The sequence below is a fragment of the Plectropomus leopardus genome, chromosome 15 (genome assembly GCF_008729295.1).
Source record: "Plectropomus leopardus isolate mb chromosome 15, YSFRI_Pleo_2.0, whole genome shotgun sequence".
Lineage (NCBI taxonomy): Eukaryota > Metazoa > Chordata > Actinopteri > Perciformes > Serranidae > Plectropomus > Plectropomus leopardus.
In genome coordinates this window covers 14,004,535-14,020,768 of record NC_056477.1, presented here as the reverse complement: position 1 = coordinate 14,020,768, position 16,234 = coordinate 14,004,535, and the positions used below count along the sequence as shown (strand labels likewise).

At 38.0% G+C, this 16,234-nt stretch overlaps 1 protein-coding gene across 1 annotated transcript; it reads right to left on the bottom strand.

The window, feature by feature from the left end:
• Window positions 1–1,529: 1,529 nt before the first annotated feature.
• hif1an (hypoxia inducible factor 1 subunit alpha inhibitor) lies at window positions 1,530–15,706 on the bottom strand. Its single transcript, XM_042502392.1, has 8 exons — window positions 15,310–15,706; window positions 8,130–8,380; window positions 7,411–7,559; window positions 7,151–7,296; window positions 5,854–5,960; window positions 5,216–5,279; window positions 5,003–5,113; window positions 1,530–4,702 (listed from the first exon to the last, which is right to left on the bottom strand). Exons 1-8 carry the CDS (start codon window positions 15,487–15,489, stop codon window positions 4,646–4,648), a joined length of 1,065 nt encoding a protein of 354 aa, XP_042358326.1. The 5' UTR covers window positions 15,490–15,706; the 3' UTR covers window positions 1,530–4,645.
• Window positions 15,707–16,234: the final 528 nt, after the last annotated feature.

Sequence of the window (16,234 nt, the reverse complement as noted above, 5' to 3'; positions counted from 1 at the left end):
AAGTGTATGTGATAATATGCAAAGTTTTGGCATCCTATAGTGAAATTTGAAAGCCTGTTGCTACGACAGACCTGAGCAACCAAAGAGGAAATGTCAAGTATTTGTCAGTGACACAGGTGATAAAGCAAGGGTCGCACCATAAATGTATTTCTTAACTTCAGTAGAAAAAATTGTAAAACAATCACTGAATTGATTTGTAATTATTTTCTAGCACAACAAATTCAGTTCTCAAGGGTTGCACGTACTACTACAGCACTACAGCTTTTGGCATAATAAAGTGGAGGACTGAGGTCGCCCCCTAAACGTTAAGCAAAATATGCTGTGGGAGGACTTGAGTCATTCAAGTTCATTCCATCAGCATTGTCTTTATTTTTGATATAAATGTTTAGATTTGCAAAGTGGTGTGTTTTATTGCGAAGAGGGCCATACTGTGCTTTCAGGGTCAGTTTACATGATGTTACTGATGTGGTCCTCTATCACGGCTCCTTTCATCTCATTTGTGTTGTGACTTAAGCTTCGCTTGTGATTGTTGGTCGTGGAAATTTGATTATGATTGGATTCTTATTAGTTGTATATTAGGATAAATGGGTTAAGCAGCTGTTGTTTTTTATTATTCACAAATATATACTGTTTTTATTTGTGTTCTGCATCCATGTCAAGCAACTATAAGCAATTGTTTTTGATTGGTGGTATAATCTAGTTTTCCTTTAGCGTAGATGTCCCACAATCGAGTGTTGAGACAATGTGTTGTTACTGATTGTCAGTAGCAATTGTGTCTTTAATTACTATATGAAGCTGTTTCGTCACAGAGTTTTCAGAGTTTTAACTGTGTGCTTTGAGAGACCGCTGACGCACAATTTGTAGTAAATAAATACTAATTTTTGTAGATCATTCACATCCTATTCTTTGAATTATTCACTCATGATGTTGCTTAAGTTCAAGAGCACCAAATATTTTATGTCATTGTTTGGTGCATAAAAATCATCATAGGAGTGGGTAGTATCAAAGCATTACAGTATACCAGGGTATTTAGAAATCCCATAGTTTAAAATACAGCGCAAAATACAAATACTCCTTCTGTTGAACTGATATGCAGATGCTGGCTTGAGGCGATGTATTGTAGTGCACACCACACATCACCAGAGGTCAGCCTCTAATGATGTTATCGACAGCTGAGCTGAGAAAGATGCCCAGTGGTAGGGATAAGTTACAGGACTAGCTAAATAGGAAATGCCTCTGGACCTGTTATGGAGTATAGCCACCTTAAAATTTTACAATGAGATTAGGCTACCTCGTCCAACTACAGAAGCAGTTTATTAGCAACATGACTCTATTCAATATATCCTTTCTGTTCATATCACTGATGTGTCGGTATCTGCCACAGCAAAAAGTATCATCAAGTCCTCCAGCAAGAAGGAAACTTATTTTCTAATCGATTTATTCTATGGCCAAAAGTATTTAAAAAAAAATGTCAGGAAGATATGAAAAAAAATTAACTAAAGCTAATCATCACATCATTCAGAACTCAGTGGTGTGGAACATTGCAAACAAACTTTAATTTGAGGAACCAGGAGAGCACATACTATATTTTCAAAACAAAACAAAAAAACAGGCATCCATCCATAAAAACACGCCTCTATCTCTATAAACTCTTGTTAATCCCACCTTTAAAGCTGTTTAATGCCAGAATGAAAACAGACATTTTGACCATAACATTTTTTAAAAAATGAATCAAGTCCTTGCAACATTTAGTACCATGCCATCATAAACAAGGCACATAAAGTAAACTGGGTTAACCTAGCAATAGAAGAGAGATGAAACATCTGTCTAACACCGGATGAATTCTTTTAACAAGGAAGCATTTCTGTTTCATCATTGTGCAATTTCTAAGAAATAGATATACACTTTATTAACAACTGAAGTGTTAAATCTTAATCATGACAAACCCCTGAAAACCTGTATATTCCTGGTGAATTAAGTGCTTCAATATTTCTATTTTGTCTTTCACTTTTTATTGATTTGTCAAATGTCACATGGCAAAATTTCTGAATTTGTTGATACCCATCTACCGGTTTGTATGTTAGTTTGGCAAATACAGCTCAAGATGCTCCTTTGTTTAACGTACGTTTTTTTTTTTTTTTACAATAGTTCTGGGGAGCACATTAAACTTGCACAGAAACAGCCATCTTTCAAATTATTCAGTTTTCAAAATACAGCTGGATGTAATAAATACTTTCCGAGGATTATAAATCCACAGTTATCATAAGAGAAAGTACAAGTTTCCAACTGGCCTTTTGTACACATTTCAGCTTAATTTTATCTCAGATCTGCTGCATTTAATACTGCATACTGAATATCTGTTTTGCAGCAGTATGCATGAACCAGGTAACTATACAACTTCACCACTAGATGGTACATTGTGTTGCACTACAGCAGATGGTCCTACTAGTTAAATCTTGTAATATGATTTTTAACATAAATCTATCATTAATTACTCTGAGGAGTTTCCATAACACAGTGACTTACTGTATTTCTTTCTACATCTTTAAGTTAAATTTAGTTGCAACTAAAAATTGCTGTAATTTATTTTCAGTGGCCCCTCACCTATTGCTGGTATGCAGAAAAGCACATTCAATACAGTCAAACAAATCAAACAAGCAAGAGCATAAACACAAAGCAGCATCGCTCAGCTAAAACAGTTTAACCGCAAGCAGTCGCGTATTACTTCAGCTGACTAGATGAGCCTCCTTTTCTCACACCCACACATATTTTTGATCATATTTAATCAGAGTTTTAAATCCCTGTACTTCTGTGTTTTATTACCTATAGCTGTCTTCTTCCTTGCAACAGATAATTCTTGCTGATCACTCCCTAAAACCACCTAGGTAGGCGTGGAGATAATGCAGATGACGTTGATAAATATTTCAAAAACACTTAAAAGTAATCTTTAGAGGTATGAACAAGATCAGTTTTAAAGCTGTCTCTGTGATAAAGATGGAGATTAAAATATGATCACTCCACACTTCAACCCACAACTGTGTCATTACATTTATTTCAAAAACATCCTGTATTTAGCTGATAATGCTGTGTATATATAATACCCCTTGATTAATCCATTAGTGGTCAAAATATTGAGGTTGTTTCAAAGGTACCGATCTCAGACTACTTCTGCTGACTGGGTAAGTGAATGCACCCAAAAACCCTTCAGCTTGAATAGTGGGGATGTTGACAAAACACTGATTTACATAAATATTTCTAGACTTACAGGACCAGTGTGCAGGATTATCTCATGGCAGAAATGGGATGTAATGCGTGATCACATCAAACCACGCTGAACAAGACGACGCGACTGTAGTGCAGTTTGTTTTAGCCTAACATTAGCTTTTTACTTGCGGCGATTGCGTTTATGCTTCAAAAACCCTAAAAGTGGTATTCAATGGAAAAATCCCATAGGCTTTTTAACGAGGGAACCAGGGCAACATTAGATTTCTGATTGGCCTACAGAAAAACGTCACCCCCACAGCACTCTGTAATAAAAATGGAAGACCTAAAAGCTCTCCAAAAGTGAAGCCAAAACATCCTGGTGGCTTCCTGCATCATTAAACCCTGCCCCCTCCATGTTAGCCAATGGGACATGTGCCAAATTAAAAGATCAGAGTACATGTCAAATATATTTTTTCCAAAGATGGTTTCTATCACTTTAGATAGTTCTTATTGCACTGTTGTATCCTCAGGTTATCATTTTTTCTAATAAGTTTGGTTTTAATTAGTTATTTAATACTATATAAATGACATAATTAATGACAGCAGTCTGTGCCAATCGGTGTGCTCCGGTCAGTGGTGCTGCTAGAAATTAGTCAGACAGGTGTATGGACAGGAACTCAATCGCAGAGATCCCTACTGCACAGACTCTGGCACCAAATGACATCACCAGTGGAAGATTGTATCCAGGATATTTTGGCTTCATTTTTGTTTAGTGGGAGTAAGTGGAGACCATCTTGTTCATCTTTTATACAGCCTATGGCCCTAACCAAGACCTCTTTGCCCTAACTCTAACTGCCTTCAACCTTGATGCGTGGACATGATGACGACTAGCCAATCATTGCATTGTTCCAGAGTTTTCCATAATCATGTGATTGTGGGATGCAAAATAACACCTTAGGCGGAGCCCACCATGTTTTTACAGCAACCCAGAATGGACAAACTTAACACTGGCTCTAGAGAGGGCCTTTTGCATTTTTCGTTACCTGAAGGCCAACAGAAGTTCTCATACACACTTGAAAAGGGAGGAGTATTCAGTTGGTTGCAATATGCAACCGAACCACAAGATGCCACTTAATCCTATACACTGGCCCTTTAAGCAAAATCAAGCCCTCTTTCAAAGACAAAAGAAAAGCAAGACTTCTTCAAGTAGGGCAAATTCCCATGAGTTAGTTACATGTTTCTTCCGTGATTGATGTATTTGCAATGACCATGGCACTCTGAGACAACTTAAGCAGAATGGTTTCAAGATGTCGGCTTATTGCCATGCAGTGATACGTACTCAGCTCCAAAGTCATAATGTGCATAATGTACGCAGCAGTCTCACTTAAACACTGCAAACAGTTTCCAAAGCAGTCCAGTTAACAGTTTTAAGAGTGCAGCTCTAACTGAGATCCTGGTCATATCGTCCCTTGATCATCGTTTTCAGTAAAGGTCCAACCTACAGAAAAACAAAAGGACTCTTGATTAGGATTAGCTACTTCATATCACATTGTTTTACTCATTGTCCTAGACTGCGTATATCTTTCCTTTGTACTAAATCAGGTAAGCCATAAATATTCACAGTAATTGGGTTGCTGGAAGGGTCAACATGCCCCAGGGGTTTCATGTAACAGGTGACCTAAATGAAGATCTGATTTGATGTTCTAGAAAGTGACTGTGACATTCATGTGTGACTTACACAACTGATGATAGAACAGAGTTTGCATTGTGAAACAGATATAAAAACAAGTGCGTTTACCTCATGTGGGTCTCCAAGTGCTTCTCCAAGCATTTTCTCAATATTTCTCATGATGGCCACCTTCTGATGAGCTCGCAGAGGGTACTCTATCCTCTTCGGCGTTGGGGCACCCTGAACAAATGAGTCAAATAGGTGAGTGATAATAAAAAACATAAAGTGGCAAAATCAACAATAATGTTAAAGTAGCAGTTGCTATGACTCAAATATGCATACTTTGTACCAGAAGTTTACAGTGATCGTCACTCCACCATTCAACAGGGATTCAATGTGATGCCACCTGAAGAAAGAAGAAAATATAAATAACTGGATTCATTAAACAATGGTCTCAAACCAATACAGGTTTATTCTACAACTAACACTTGTGCAGTGGGCTTTTCATTTTTATTATGAGCTCTTAAAGTTGGATCCCTCTCAGGAAACTACTTTAATTAAACACCAGTGACTATAACAGTGACAGTATCTCAATTTCTTTCTTTACAGTTAAAAACTGTATGTAATATAACACCTATGCCCTACACTCACTGTGCAATCATGTTCTAATGCATCGGCTTTATTAACAATCACAGCTGCATTATACCGTTGTTACTTTTGACAGCACAAATGTACTGACTATCAGTAAGACACAGTAAACACTCTATAATAAAAAAAGAACAGTGATGAATAATAAGCATCCTGAGCAGTTAAAAAAAATATCATGCTAAAACGCAAAGAGCATGAAAACACATCAGCTGGAAGTGCTTCCAAGAAACTCAGTGCCCTTGAAATAATCACCTGATTTAGTGGTGGAGCTAATTTTTCTCCATAAGTGAAACATAATTTCTGTAGAAAGGACATGCAGAGGTACTTCTTACCAATACATTGGGATGTAGAGCACGTCTCCTGGGCCTACGACAGCCTCATAGCCAACAACATTTTTAAAATTGGGAAACTTCTCATAATCAGGGTTATCAAAATCAACCTATGAATGAAAAATACAGATTAATAGCATAACATGAACACACTGAACATCATGCATCAGTTTAATGCCTTCCTACTTTCCTGACATTTGTTTTGAAATAGGTCTTACTTTAGAGATTCTGTGCCAGTTTTTCTGAAATGTATGTCCGTATTTCAAAAAATCTTAACACAATATTTCCATAAAAACTTTAATTAAAGGCTAACTTATGTATTTTTCAACCTGGACCCAATTTGACGGTGTGCTTGTGTCTAGGTGACTAATGGGAAAATTAATTTTTTGAAATTGGTCAAATATTGAGCAAGAGGAGCACTGCAGCTCACAGTGGTGACACAGGCTGCAGTGTAACCAGCCTGGGCATGTCCACACCATCAATGTGCGTCCAATAAAAGTGCTTGTTTTGCCACTGACAGGCTCATGTTTTCCCCAATATTGCTAAAGCCAAAGTCACCTGACTGCCTTTAAATAGACAGTAATTTAATTATTGTTAGACACACTCCATTCAAAGTTGACGGAAACAAAATAAAACTCACCAAAACCATCTATGTTCATCTTTCCACTGTTCCATCAATCACAGACTCCGGATTGGTTTAAATTAATCCTTAATTTACCCACTTAGATGTGAAAATATGTTGGCTCTATATGCATAGAAATTACTGTTTAATTAATGGAGTCTGGTGGGTTTGGGCATAGTGATTTTGGGGCTGTTACTGGTTAAACAAGGATCTAACTCTTTAACAAAAAGGTCAATCTTTGTATGGCCCTTTCTATAATATTGTCAGCTACTTGTTATAACAATCTCAGCCTGTCAGTGACAAAAACATACACTTTTAGTTGACTTAAATCAACAATGTGCACATGGCTGTAATGGTTACTCTGCAGCCTGTTTTGTTAAGCTACAGCCCTCTCGCTCAGTGCTGGACCATATTCAAAAACTGTTGCTCTCATTAGTCACTTAGACACACAAAAACATTGGAAAATTGGGGCCAGGCTGAAAAATACCAAAGTTCCCCTTTAATATATAGACATAATTGTACAATGTTTTTCGGGGGATCATTCCCCTTACTGAGAGTTTTATTGTGAATTTCTCTCTACCACTATAGAGCACGATAACAGACCTTAATCACAAATATGCTGAGTTATAAGTTCACATTATTAAACATTAGGTGGATTTCGATATATCTGTGTCTTACTTGGCTCTGTCTGTCACATGGGTGGTGCACAGGGTATGGATAGAGACACTCAAACTGGTCTGGAGGGAAGAGAATGCATCTTTTATTGCCTTTGATCTGTGCAAAGAAGTTTTGCTGCTCATCGTAATGTGCTGGTGTCACGTTTCCTGTGGTGAGAGAACATTAACAGAAAATGTAATGTGTGAAAAACAACAAGGCGAACATTAAATAGCCGAAACTGTGAAAGTGTTGCAGTGGATGACTACTGCAAGAGCCCTTACCCTCCATGCCTATGAGCAGCAGGTTGGATGTCAGCTGTCCCCAGTTTCTCTTGGCTTGCTGCTTGTTGATCCAGTTCCAGTTGAAACCAAGGAAGTCAACAACAATCTTCTTCCCTACTGTGTCATTCAGGGTCTGCTGCAGATATACCCTTGAAATTCATGAGAAAAGAGACATGCAAAATGTATGAGCCACCTTGTTCTGCTCTCTGGGACCTGACAAAAGTCACTATGCAACTAATTACAAAAGTGTTGTGAAGAATGTTTTGTTTACAAGGTACTTTTATTTCAGCAAACTGCATCTCTTCCAAATCATGAAAAACAACATGACATTGAAGGAAAGGGACAGTAAAATACAAACAGATAAGAGCTACTGTAGGCGACAGTGAGTCAAACAGCAACTTCAGTTCAGTAAGTGATCTATGCGTGTGCTGCCAGGCCAAGTCAGGTCACAGAAATAGGCTTCTCGCCCGTTTCTCCTGTCAAAATGCTTAGTCATTCGCTCCAGTTTCCTGTGCTGAATTACATTTCAAGAGAAAACACCCTTCACTGTCAGGCACACCTGCAGCACAGTCAAATCTTGTTCCTGGTACTTGCTTGTTTGAACTTCTAAGAGACGATTTTGTTTAGATTGGAAATCAGCTAGGGAAGGTTAATACAAACATAGCTTACATCTTATCACATCATGTTCCAACTAAAATATCAATATAACTATATCTTACCTCTCCTCTCCTCCCATTTCCTCCGTTATATGCATTTTATCCACAAATTCAGAGAATTTCATTTCCGTTCGTTGTGACTTGGGGACGAAGTTCTCAAAATTAGCCATTTTTTTCTCGTCGTAGTAAAGGAATTTGTGGCTTTGTGCGGTGTAAACAGAGAAGTCTCCATTTCCAATGTTCTCCTGGAGGTATGCAATGTCCCATTTGAGTGCTGGATACACAAGGTTTGTGTCTGTTAACACCACTGGTTCCTGAAAACAGATAAAGCACATCTCAAGTCAGTAATATTACAAAAAAAGGAATATTTGTTTATTTCAAGTGAATAAGCCCAGGCCTACACAAAAAAAGTAAGAAAATCTCTTTATGGGGCAAAGCACTTTAGACCAATCACTGCAAGACTGCTAAAAGCACAAAATCAGTGGTTGTCCATACTACATGTAAAGGTCCCTTATTGCAAAAAGTCAGATTTCTATCTCTTTTTAATATGATGCAGATATAGGTGCTATACCAATACTATGAAAGTATCAAGCCACAAAGAAATACACACAGTCCCTATTCAGAAATTGTGCCTTTAAACGAGCCGTTAGGATTCCCATGAAGTTGTGAGGTCACAACTATACTATATAAAGGTAGAAAGGGCTGCTACAGTGCTGTTACAGTCGTTCCCCAGCTGCAGTGCAGTGCAAAGAAGCCAAGAAAGCAGATGTGGAAGACCTAGAAGCACAATCTGTGCAGACTGGTTTGCAATAGTAGTAGGAGGTTTAAAAAAACAGGCACTAAAACAGTGTTTCAGACAGAGGGTGAATACAGGTATATTTGGGCAAATGGTATGAGAAAAATTACATGTTTTGAGGACATTAAAGCATCTAAACACAGTCCAGCAGAACGCCAAAGTACAAGTATCAACCTGAGAATGAGCATAGTATGAGACCTTTAACCCTTTGAAGTCTGAGCAAACTGGCCTGATTTCTTTGAACATATAAAAAAAAGGGAACATACAAGGAATTACCCTAAAAATTCGCAAGAAACTAATAAAGGTTACAATAAAATATCCTGAAAATCAGCAACTTTCTATTTCGTGAGAATTTTCTAATAATTTTCTTTCTCTCTCTCTCTCTCTCTCTCTCTCTCTCTCTTTTTCCACATAATTTATCTTGTCACATTTGACTCATTTCTCACAATTTGCAAAATAAGTTTGCCTTTTTTCATTTCCATTTCCTTATTTCTCACTCTCACAAAAGACTGTTCCCTCCTGCCTCAAGACTCCCATCATTGTTCCTGTACCTAAAAAGTCTGCTGTGTTTAGTCTTAATGACTACCTCTCTGTGGCTGTTACCCCCATGCTGATGAAGTGCTTTGAGAAACTGGTTCTCCAGCACATCAGAGATTACATCCCTGCCAGCCTGGACCCTCACCAGTTTGCTTTAGAACCAACAGATCCACAGAGGACAACATATCTACTGCTCTTCACTCAGTCTTTACTTACCTGGAGAATAAGAACAGCTACATCAGGATACTGTTTGTTGCTCAGCATTCAACACAATCTCTCCAATGAGGCTGATTGGAAAAATTAACACTCTGGGCTTCAGTACAACAACCTGCAGCTGGATACTGGACTTCCTTAGATGCAGACCCCAGAGAGTTCGAATTGGCAGTCACACCTCCTATACATTAGTGCTCAACACTGGAGCGCCCCGGGGCTGTGTGCTCAGCCCCCTCCTGTTCACACATGACTCATAACTGCACTCCCAGACATCAGGATAACTCTACTGTGAAGATACCACCATCATCGGCCGTATTACAAACAACCATGAGAGTTCATACCGGGAGGAAATCAACAATCTTGCAGAGTGGTACACAGAGAACAACCTACTGCTCAACGTCAGTAAAACCAAGGAGCTGATTGTTTATTTTAGAAAGAAGGAGGCAAGGACACACACCCTGGTCTTCATCAGTGGATCTGAGGTGGAGCAGGTGAACAGATACAGTTTCTTTGGAATCACTGTCACTGAGAACCTGTCATCACACATATCCACCCAAGTTAAAAAAGCACATAAAAGGCTCTACTTCCTATGGAAATTTAGGAAGGCTAAATTCCAGAGCAAGATCCTGGTTAACTTCTACAAAAAGCAATAGAAAGCATACTGACACAGTCTGTTCACCCTGCTGCCATCTGGAAAAAGATACAGAAGTATCAGCTGCTGAACCACCAGACTACAGAGCAGCTTCTTTCCCCAGGCTGTGAGACTCCTCAAAAGTTTCTCCTCAAAAAAGTTTAAATGCTTGTGAAAGGCAAATGAACACTGCAAAAGAAAACTGATGTCGATCCAGGTTTCAAAGGGTTTAAGTTCCTTGTGGCACATTATAATTATCTATTACCATGATTATACTGTAGGATTTAAGTGTGTTTTTCTAAATCTACAGCAGCTGCATATATCTGCAATTATTTATTTTTTTTACTTTACCATATTACTCTTAATCTGATTCATAAAAAAGAATAAATATAATTTTTTAAATGACCTTTAATTTCTTTTCTTTTAAAAAGACGTGTTATAAACATTGCTACATGTGTGACCTCTCGATTGTGAGTTTCTACACAAAATCCCCAAACGACTGAAATTTTTACTTGTCTTTCACTATCTCTTGTGCAAAAAAAGGAAACATGAATCCAGCCCACGCCCGCGCAGTACATTGATGGTGCAGTCTATAGCACCGCACACACTGAGGCTCCGAGGGCTACGTGACTAACTGAACGTAGACCGGTGGATGCGCGCTCCCGTTGCCTGTCTCTCACTGCACCGGCTCTGGGTTTCACTTTTGCTCGAGAGCGCGGAGAGCAGCGGTCCCGATGAGTTAAATAATGTTGCGCTGCTTGTAAAATCGACTTTGTGTCGTTAAATATAATAAAAACATGGATCTTTACTTCTTCATTTAGGGATACAGGAATATGTCTGTGTGTCCCTAGGATCCAGCGCCGCACAGTTTTAGGGACATTTTTTTTTTGACGTTATCTAATGCAGCGACAGTATGGACGAGCCATATTTGGACATATCAGTCTTATAACACAGTAGCACGCGCGCCTTTGTGATTGGCCGTTGGGGGAGTTCATACAAAGAGAAGAGAAAACAAAAAGAGGTCACTCTGTTAGATATGATAACTATCATTTAGGGCAAATGTAATGATTGATTCATTTATGTATCAGATTTCACAAATGAGATTCTGTTGAAAGTTGCTTCTACAGCTTCCAAATGCCAAGCAAATAAATTATACTAAGTGGCAGGATTTGATTAGTATTCACTTCCTCCTACTCCTTTTTGGATATGAAATACTTATGTTTGTTGACTGAATATGTCCAGTGGGCATTCTGTTGTTTGTTTTTGCTTCTATTTAATTGTGTTGTATTATTTTATTTGCTGTGTTCGAAATAAAGATCTAACTGACTAACTTATATTGCATAAATATGCAATTATGCAAATTATGCCAGTTATAATGAATAAAAGGATGCACCAATGCAGGGTTTTTTATCAGATCTTTCACTTCCATGTTCTTTACAAACTGTGTGCTATAATGAACCATTATTATTATAAAATCTCTAACTGATTTTGTTTCAATATCGCTTTAATTTATAAGGCCCAATATCAAAAAAATCACAATTTTCCACAAAGGGCTTTACAACATACAACATCCCTCTGTCCTTGGACCCTCACAGGCTGAGGAAGAGCAATTGAGGAGGGATCCTCACAACACATCACAACATGTATATTCCAGTTCAAACAATCATATGTTTTGTTTCAACACTGGGGGGGGGGGGACTTAAACCTCTGGTCTGAGGGTCCTCATTTAGGAAATTATAAGTGTTGAACATTTTATTTGTTTCCTTTGGCAATTTTTCTTCACCAAATTGTGGCTGCTCTACATCAATTTATGGACTTTTTATGGAAATGTCTTTAATTTCATCAAAATAAATGCCCTCTTCCATTTTCTTTGAAATCTCAGGCTATGCACACACAGATTTCCTTAATCAGTCTCATGACTTATTGAAAGGAGAATACTGCACATATCAAAGAAGATATTTTAGTGCAAGTTATGAAGTGTTAAGAATATGTGTAGAAAGCCCAAATGCAGTTACTTCAGGACAGGGGTATCAATACATAAAACATTTCTTTTTAAATTGGGTTTTGACACCACAGGGAAGGAAACAGCCTATTTCTTATTAATATCCCAACATGTAAAACAAATAATCTGCCTTTTTGAAAGTATGTAAAAACTTAATCACTTAACACATAAATATTCAGTAACAAAGTTCAGATGTGGCACATGAGTTTGATAAGGATGTTGCATTAGGATCCTTGTAAACAATTTCTCCTGATTTCTCAAATGTTGCTAATGCACAATTTATTTGGCAATGTTATGAAATCTTTTTGCATCTTTGCCTGAACGAGACACACTTAAATCAATCCCCAGATGTTTCCATTTTCTCTAGAATCACTTTACATCAATAAACCACGCCAAAACACAAGCTATTGTAGCCAATTCATGAAAATAATAACATGGTGTTTACAGCACCAGTAGGTGATGCATCCATTCGGCCCTCTGTAAGTGTCACAACAAAACAGAATTTTCAACTAACCAGAAAATGCACTAGCATATCTGTAAAGCTATCAATTTATTTATTGTTTTATCATCAGTCAAACAGCCCTGTGAAGGTTTTTCCTTCATTTTCATGCTTCTTTTGGTCACCATCATTATATGACATCTTCTCTTAATTGGCACCTAAATCATCCAAAAACAACCAAATGTATCAGAGTTCTATTCCATGTCTTAAGCCCACAGAAAGTAAAAATGCTAAAGTGTATATTCCAACCTTTTAGGGTGAGGGTACATGAAATGTACATGATAACTACTGACAACACATTCATGGACCTCTATATAAGCCAGGTGCATGATTACTAATTGTCCCACCAGGTGATTTCTGGAAAGACTACCTATTGTCTGTGTTAGACAATGCACAAGTATACAACCCTTCTGGGAAATGCTCCAGCTGGTACTGACACTGAAAATGACTAATAAGAGATAGGATAAGGTTTCTCTCTCTCTCAAATAAAAAAGTATTCTTATTGTACACCTACTCCTCAGATTTAAGTCAAATATTTGTTTTTACCATCCCTTGTTCAGGGTTTTATGAGATAAATACCACTCTGGAGTTTAATAATGTCATCCATACAAAAGGTGGTTTTTGTCTCAACCTGAGCACCTGAACATCCCCTGTTACCTGCAAAAACAGGTGAGGTGGAAAGGGGAAATTAAATCACGCACACATCAAAGAGGAACTGCAGCTGACTGTGGGGTTATAACTCACTATCCCGTTGCATTTATGAGCGAGACACATTAGGCAGGTTTCCATTACAGATCTGCGCAAAACTTAAGGGATAGTTTCGAAATGTCATTAAACTCCATTGCAAGATGACTTGTGATAAACTCCAAGAAGCACAGCAATGGATGTTCAAAACATTAGCAGGTTTATTTCTATTGCAGCCACAGCACTAGCTATCATTATGTCCAATTGAGGGCGACATAGGCGAGTTACGCAAGCAACAATGAAAAAGCAAGCTACGTGGGAGGGATTTCTGGGAGCGGATAGTCCACAATTTCACAGAGGAGTTGTGGATTCAAAACTTCTGGATGATCTGGTCAGTTTTTTGAGAGTTATGCAATGCAATAACACCTCTTAGCGCCTGCTGCGTCATGCCCGAGCGCGCCAGTTTCTACCGACAAGTGCATCGCCATAGCGTCATGTGACCTATAAAAGAGAGAAAAGCATTTCCATTGCAGTTTTGCTAAATATAGCTGTTTTTGAATTACCTGAAATACCACCTAATTCATGTGTAAAAACTTTTTTTGCAATAAGGAGTTTTTTTTCGTAATTGACATGTTTCCATTCGCCATATTTTCACAGTTTCAATTTGCACAATTTTGGGGTTAATGGAAACCCGCCTAATGATGTGAGCAGGTGTCAAAGGATGTGGCATAACTGACTGGATTACCACTGAACTTGAATCCCAATGGACTTTGCAGTTTTATTATGCTTTCATTCCCAAAATTATAAAAAGCCTCCTAATAGCAAGCAGAGTTACACGTTTACATTAAAAAAAACAAAAAAAAACCAACATTTACCTTGTGGCTGCTAATTTAATAATTTTATCAAATTGAAAAAGTTGTGATTTATTCTCACATTGCAGATTTCTAAGGTTAAATCATCAGAACTGGGAAGCTGGAACTGGGAAATGAGGGGATTTTTGCTTGAGACATGACTTCATCAACATACCTACCAAATATGTTTCTGTCATAAGGTCAATGTCATCTAATCATGACTAAAAGGACTACTTGCCAACTAAAATTAGGCAACATCTCTGAGTAAATTTCCCATGAATGCTTTATGATGAAAGCTTTCACACAAGCCCATGCTAAGAAATAAACTACAGCAAAAGCCAACACAGTTTACTTTCATTTTCGATGCCTGGTCGTACATAAAGGAGATAGTGTGCATTAAGGACCTTTTTAACCTTTTGAATTCTGAGCAAATTTGCTTGATTTCTTACAAAAACATGGAAAGAACGCAATCAGCAATGAAAGAAGAAATGACCAAAAAATTGGCAAGAAATTAGTAAGAAGTACAAGACAAAACACTGGAAATTTTGTTTAAAAGAATGGAAGAAAATAATAAGCAAAATAAGAAGAAAATAAATAAATGACAAAATAGTTTAAAAAAAAAGGAAAAGTGCTTAAAAATCAAAATAATTCTGTAACATAATTTAAAATATGTAATTACTGCAATTATATAATTTCACCTAGCCTTAAAAAAAACAACAATTTCTATATCTACTATTTTCTTGCACTGTGTGAAACATTTCTTGCTAGGCTGCTCTTTGCCTTTTCCCGTGTTTTAAAAGAAAATGCACCAGTTTGCACGGAGATCAAAGGTTTAAATACTCATCAGAGGTGTCAAGAGGCAGCACGAGAAAGAAAATGCTGCTCCAGGTTTCAAAGGTTTAACCTAACATCGTTTCCTTGAGTCAAGCTGCCATTAAAACATGGTTTGTGGTGCGGATCTAACTTTGCAGGTTCGTGCTGTAAAAAGGGTAACTGTTTAAAGTTCAGCAGGCTAACTGAGCCGGTTTACCTCGTTGTTTATTAGCATCTCTGCTCGGGGGTCTGTGTGGGACAGTCTGGGAATAGGCTTGGTAGGGAAGGAGTATTTTCGGAGCTGAGACTCATCCCAGCCCCGGCTCTGGACGCCGGGGAAAGCGGCGCCGCCTTCGCTCGTCGCCGGATCAGCCTCCACAACGGTCGCCGCTGCCATGGTCGCCGACGAGCGCCGATATGCACCTCCGTCCCCGTTACAGTGAAACCACCAGACTGGCTTTTATTCCGGACTCTATCCCGCTAAGCTAAAAGAGTCAACAACGGGGCTATCATGCAAGCTTTCCCATTCACAGTTATTGAATTATTGAAGCTGATGTGTAGCGTCCTGCAGCTGAAGTCTGTCTGTTCCGTGTGGGTGTTTACACCCCGTGTTGTTGACAGCCACGAAACAACCGACACGAGCTAAAACAATCAGGGAAGCACCGCGATGATTTTATACCCACAATATCAGACAGCGACACCTGGTGCACAGGGTGACTGCATGCTCACATTGTAATATTCTGCATTCACCACTAGAGAGAGTTATTGCATTGACTTATTTGGGGGAAATCTATTTATTATATTTGAAGTCGTAATATTATTTAATTCTTTAAATTTAATCTGAAGTTTAACCCTTTGAAACCTGGGCAAATTGGATTAATTTCTTTAAAAAATGGGATGGAGGCAATGAGCAACTTGAGAAGAAATTACCCAGAAATTCGCAAGAAATTAGTCAAAAGTACAAGAATATTTTCTAAAAAGTAGCACAAAAAAGAAAGTATCAAACCAATTTGCTCAAGGTGTAAAGGATACTAATTAAAGGCATCTGAATGAAGGAAAAGTGATGTTGATCCAGGTTTCACAGAGTTATACTTAAATATACTTTTTAAAAAATTATTATTACAATTTTTTAAAGATTTGCC

What these genes read in the sequence shown, in the direction of transcription:
- hif1an (XM_042502392.1), bottom strand. Translation starts at nt 15,489, where the DNA reads ATGGCAGCGGCGACCGTTGTGGAGGCTGATCCGGCGACGAGCGAAGGC. An exon ending in GAAATGGGAGGAGAGGAGAG is followed by an intron (nt 7,560 to 8,129) that starts GTAAGATATAGT and finishes ATGAATTTCAAG; the next exon opens with GGTATATCTGCAGCAGACCC. An exon ending in CTGTAAACTTCTGGTACAAA is followed by an intron (nt 5,114 to 5,215) that starts GTATGCATATTT and finishes TCATTTGTTCAG; the next exon opens with GGTGCCCCAACGCCGAAGAG.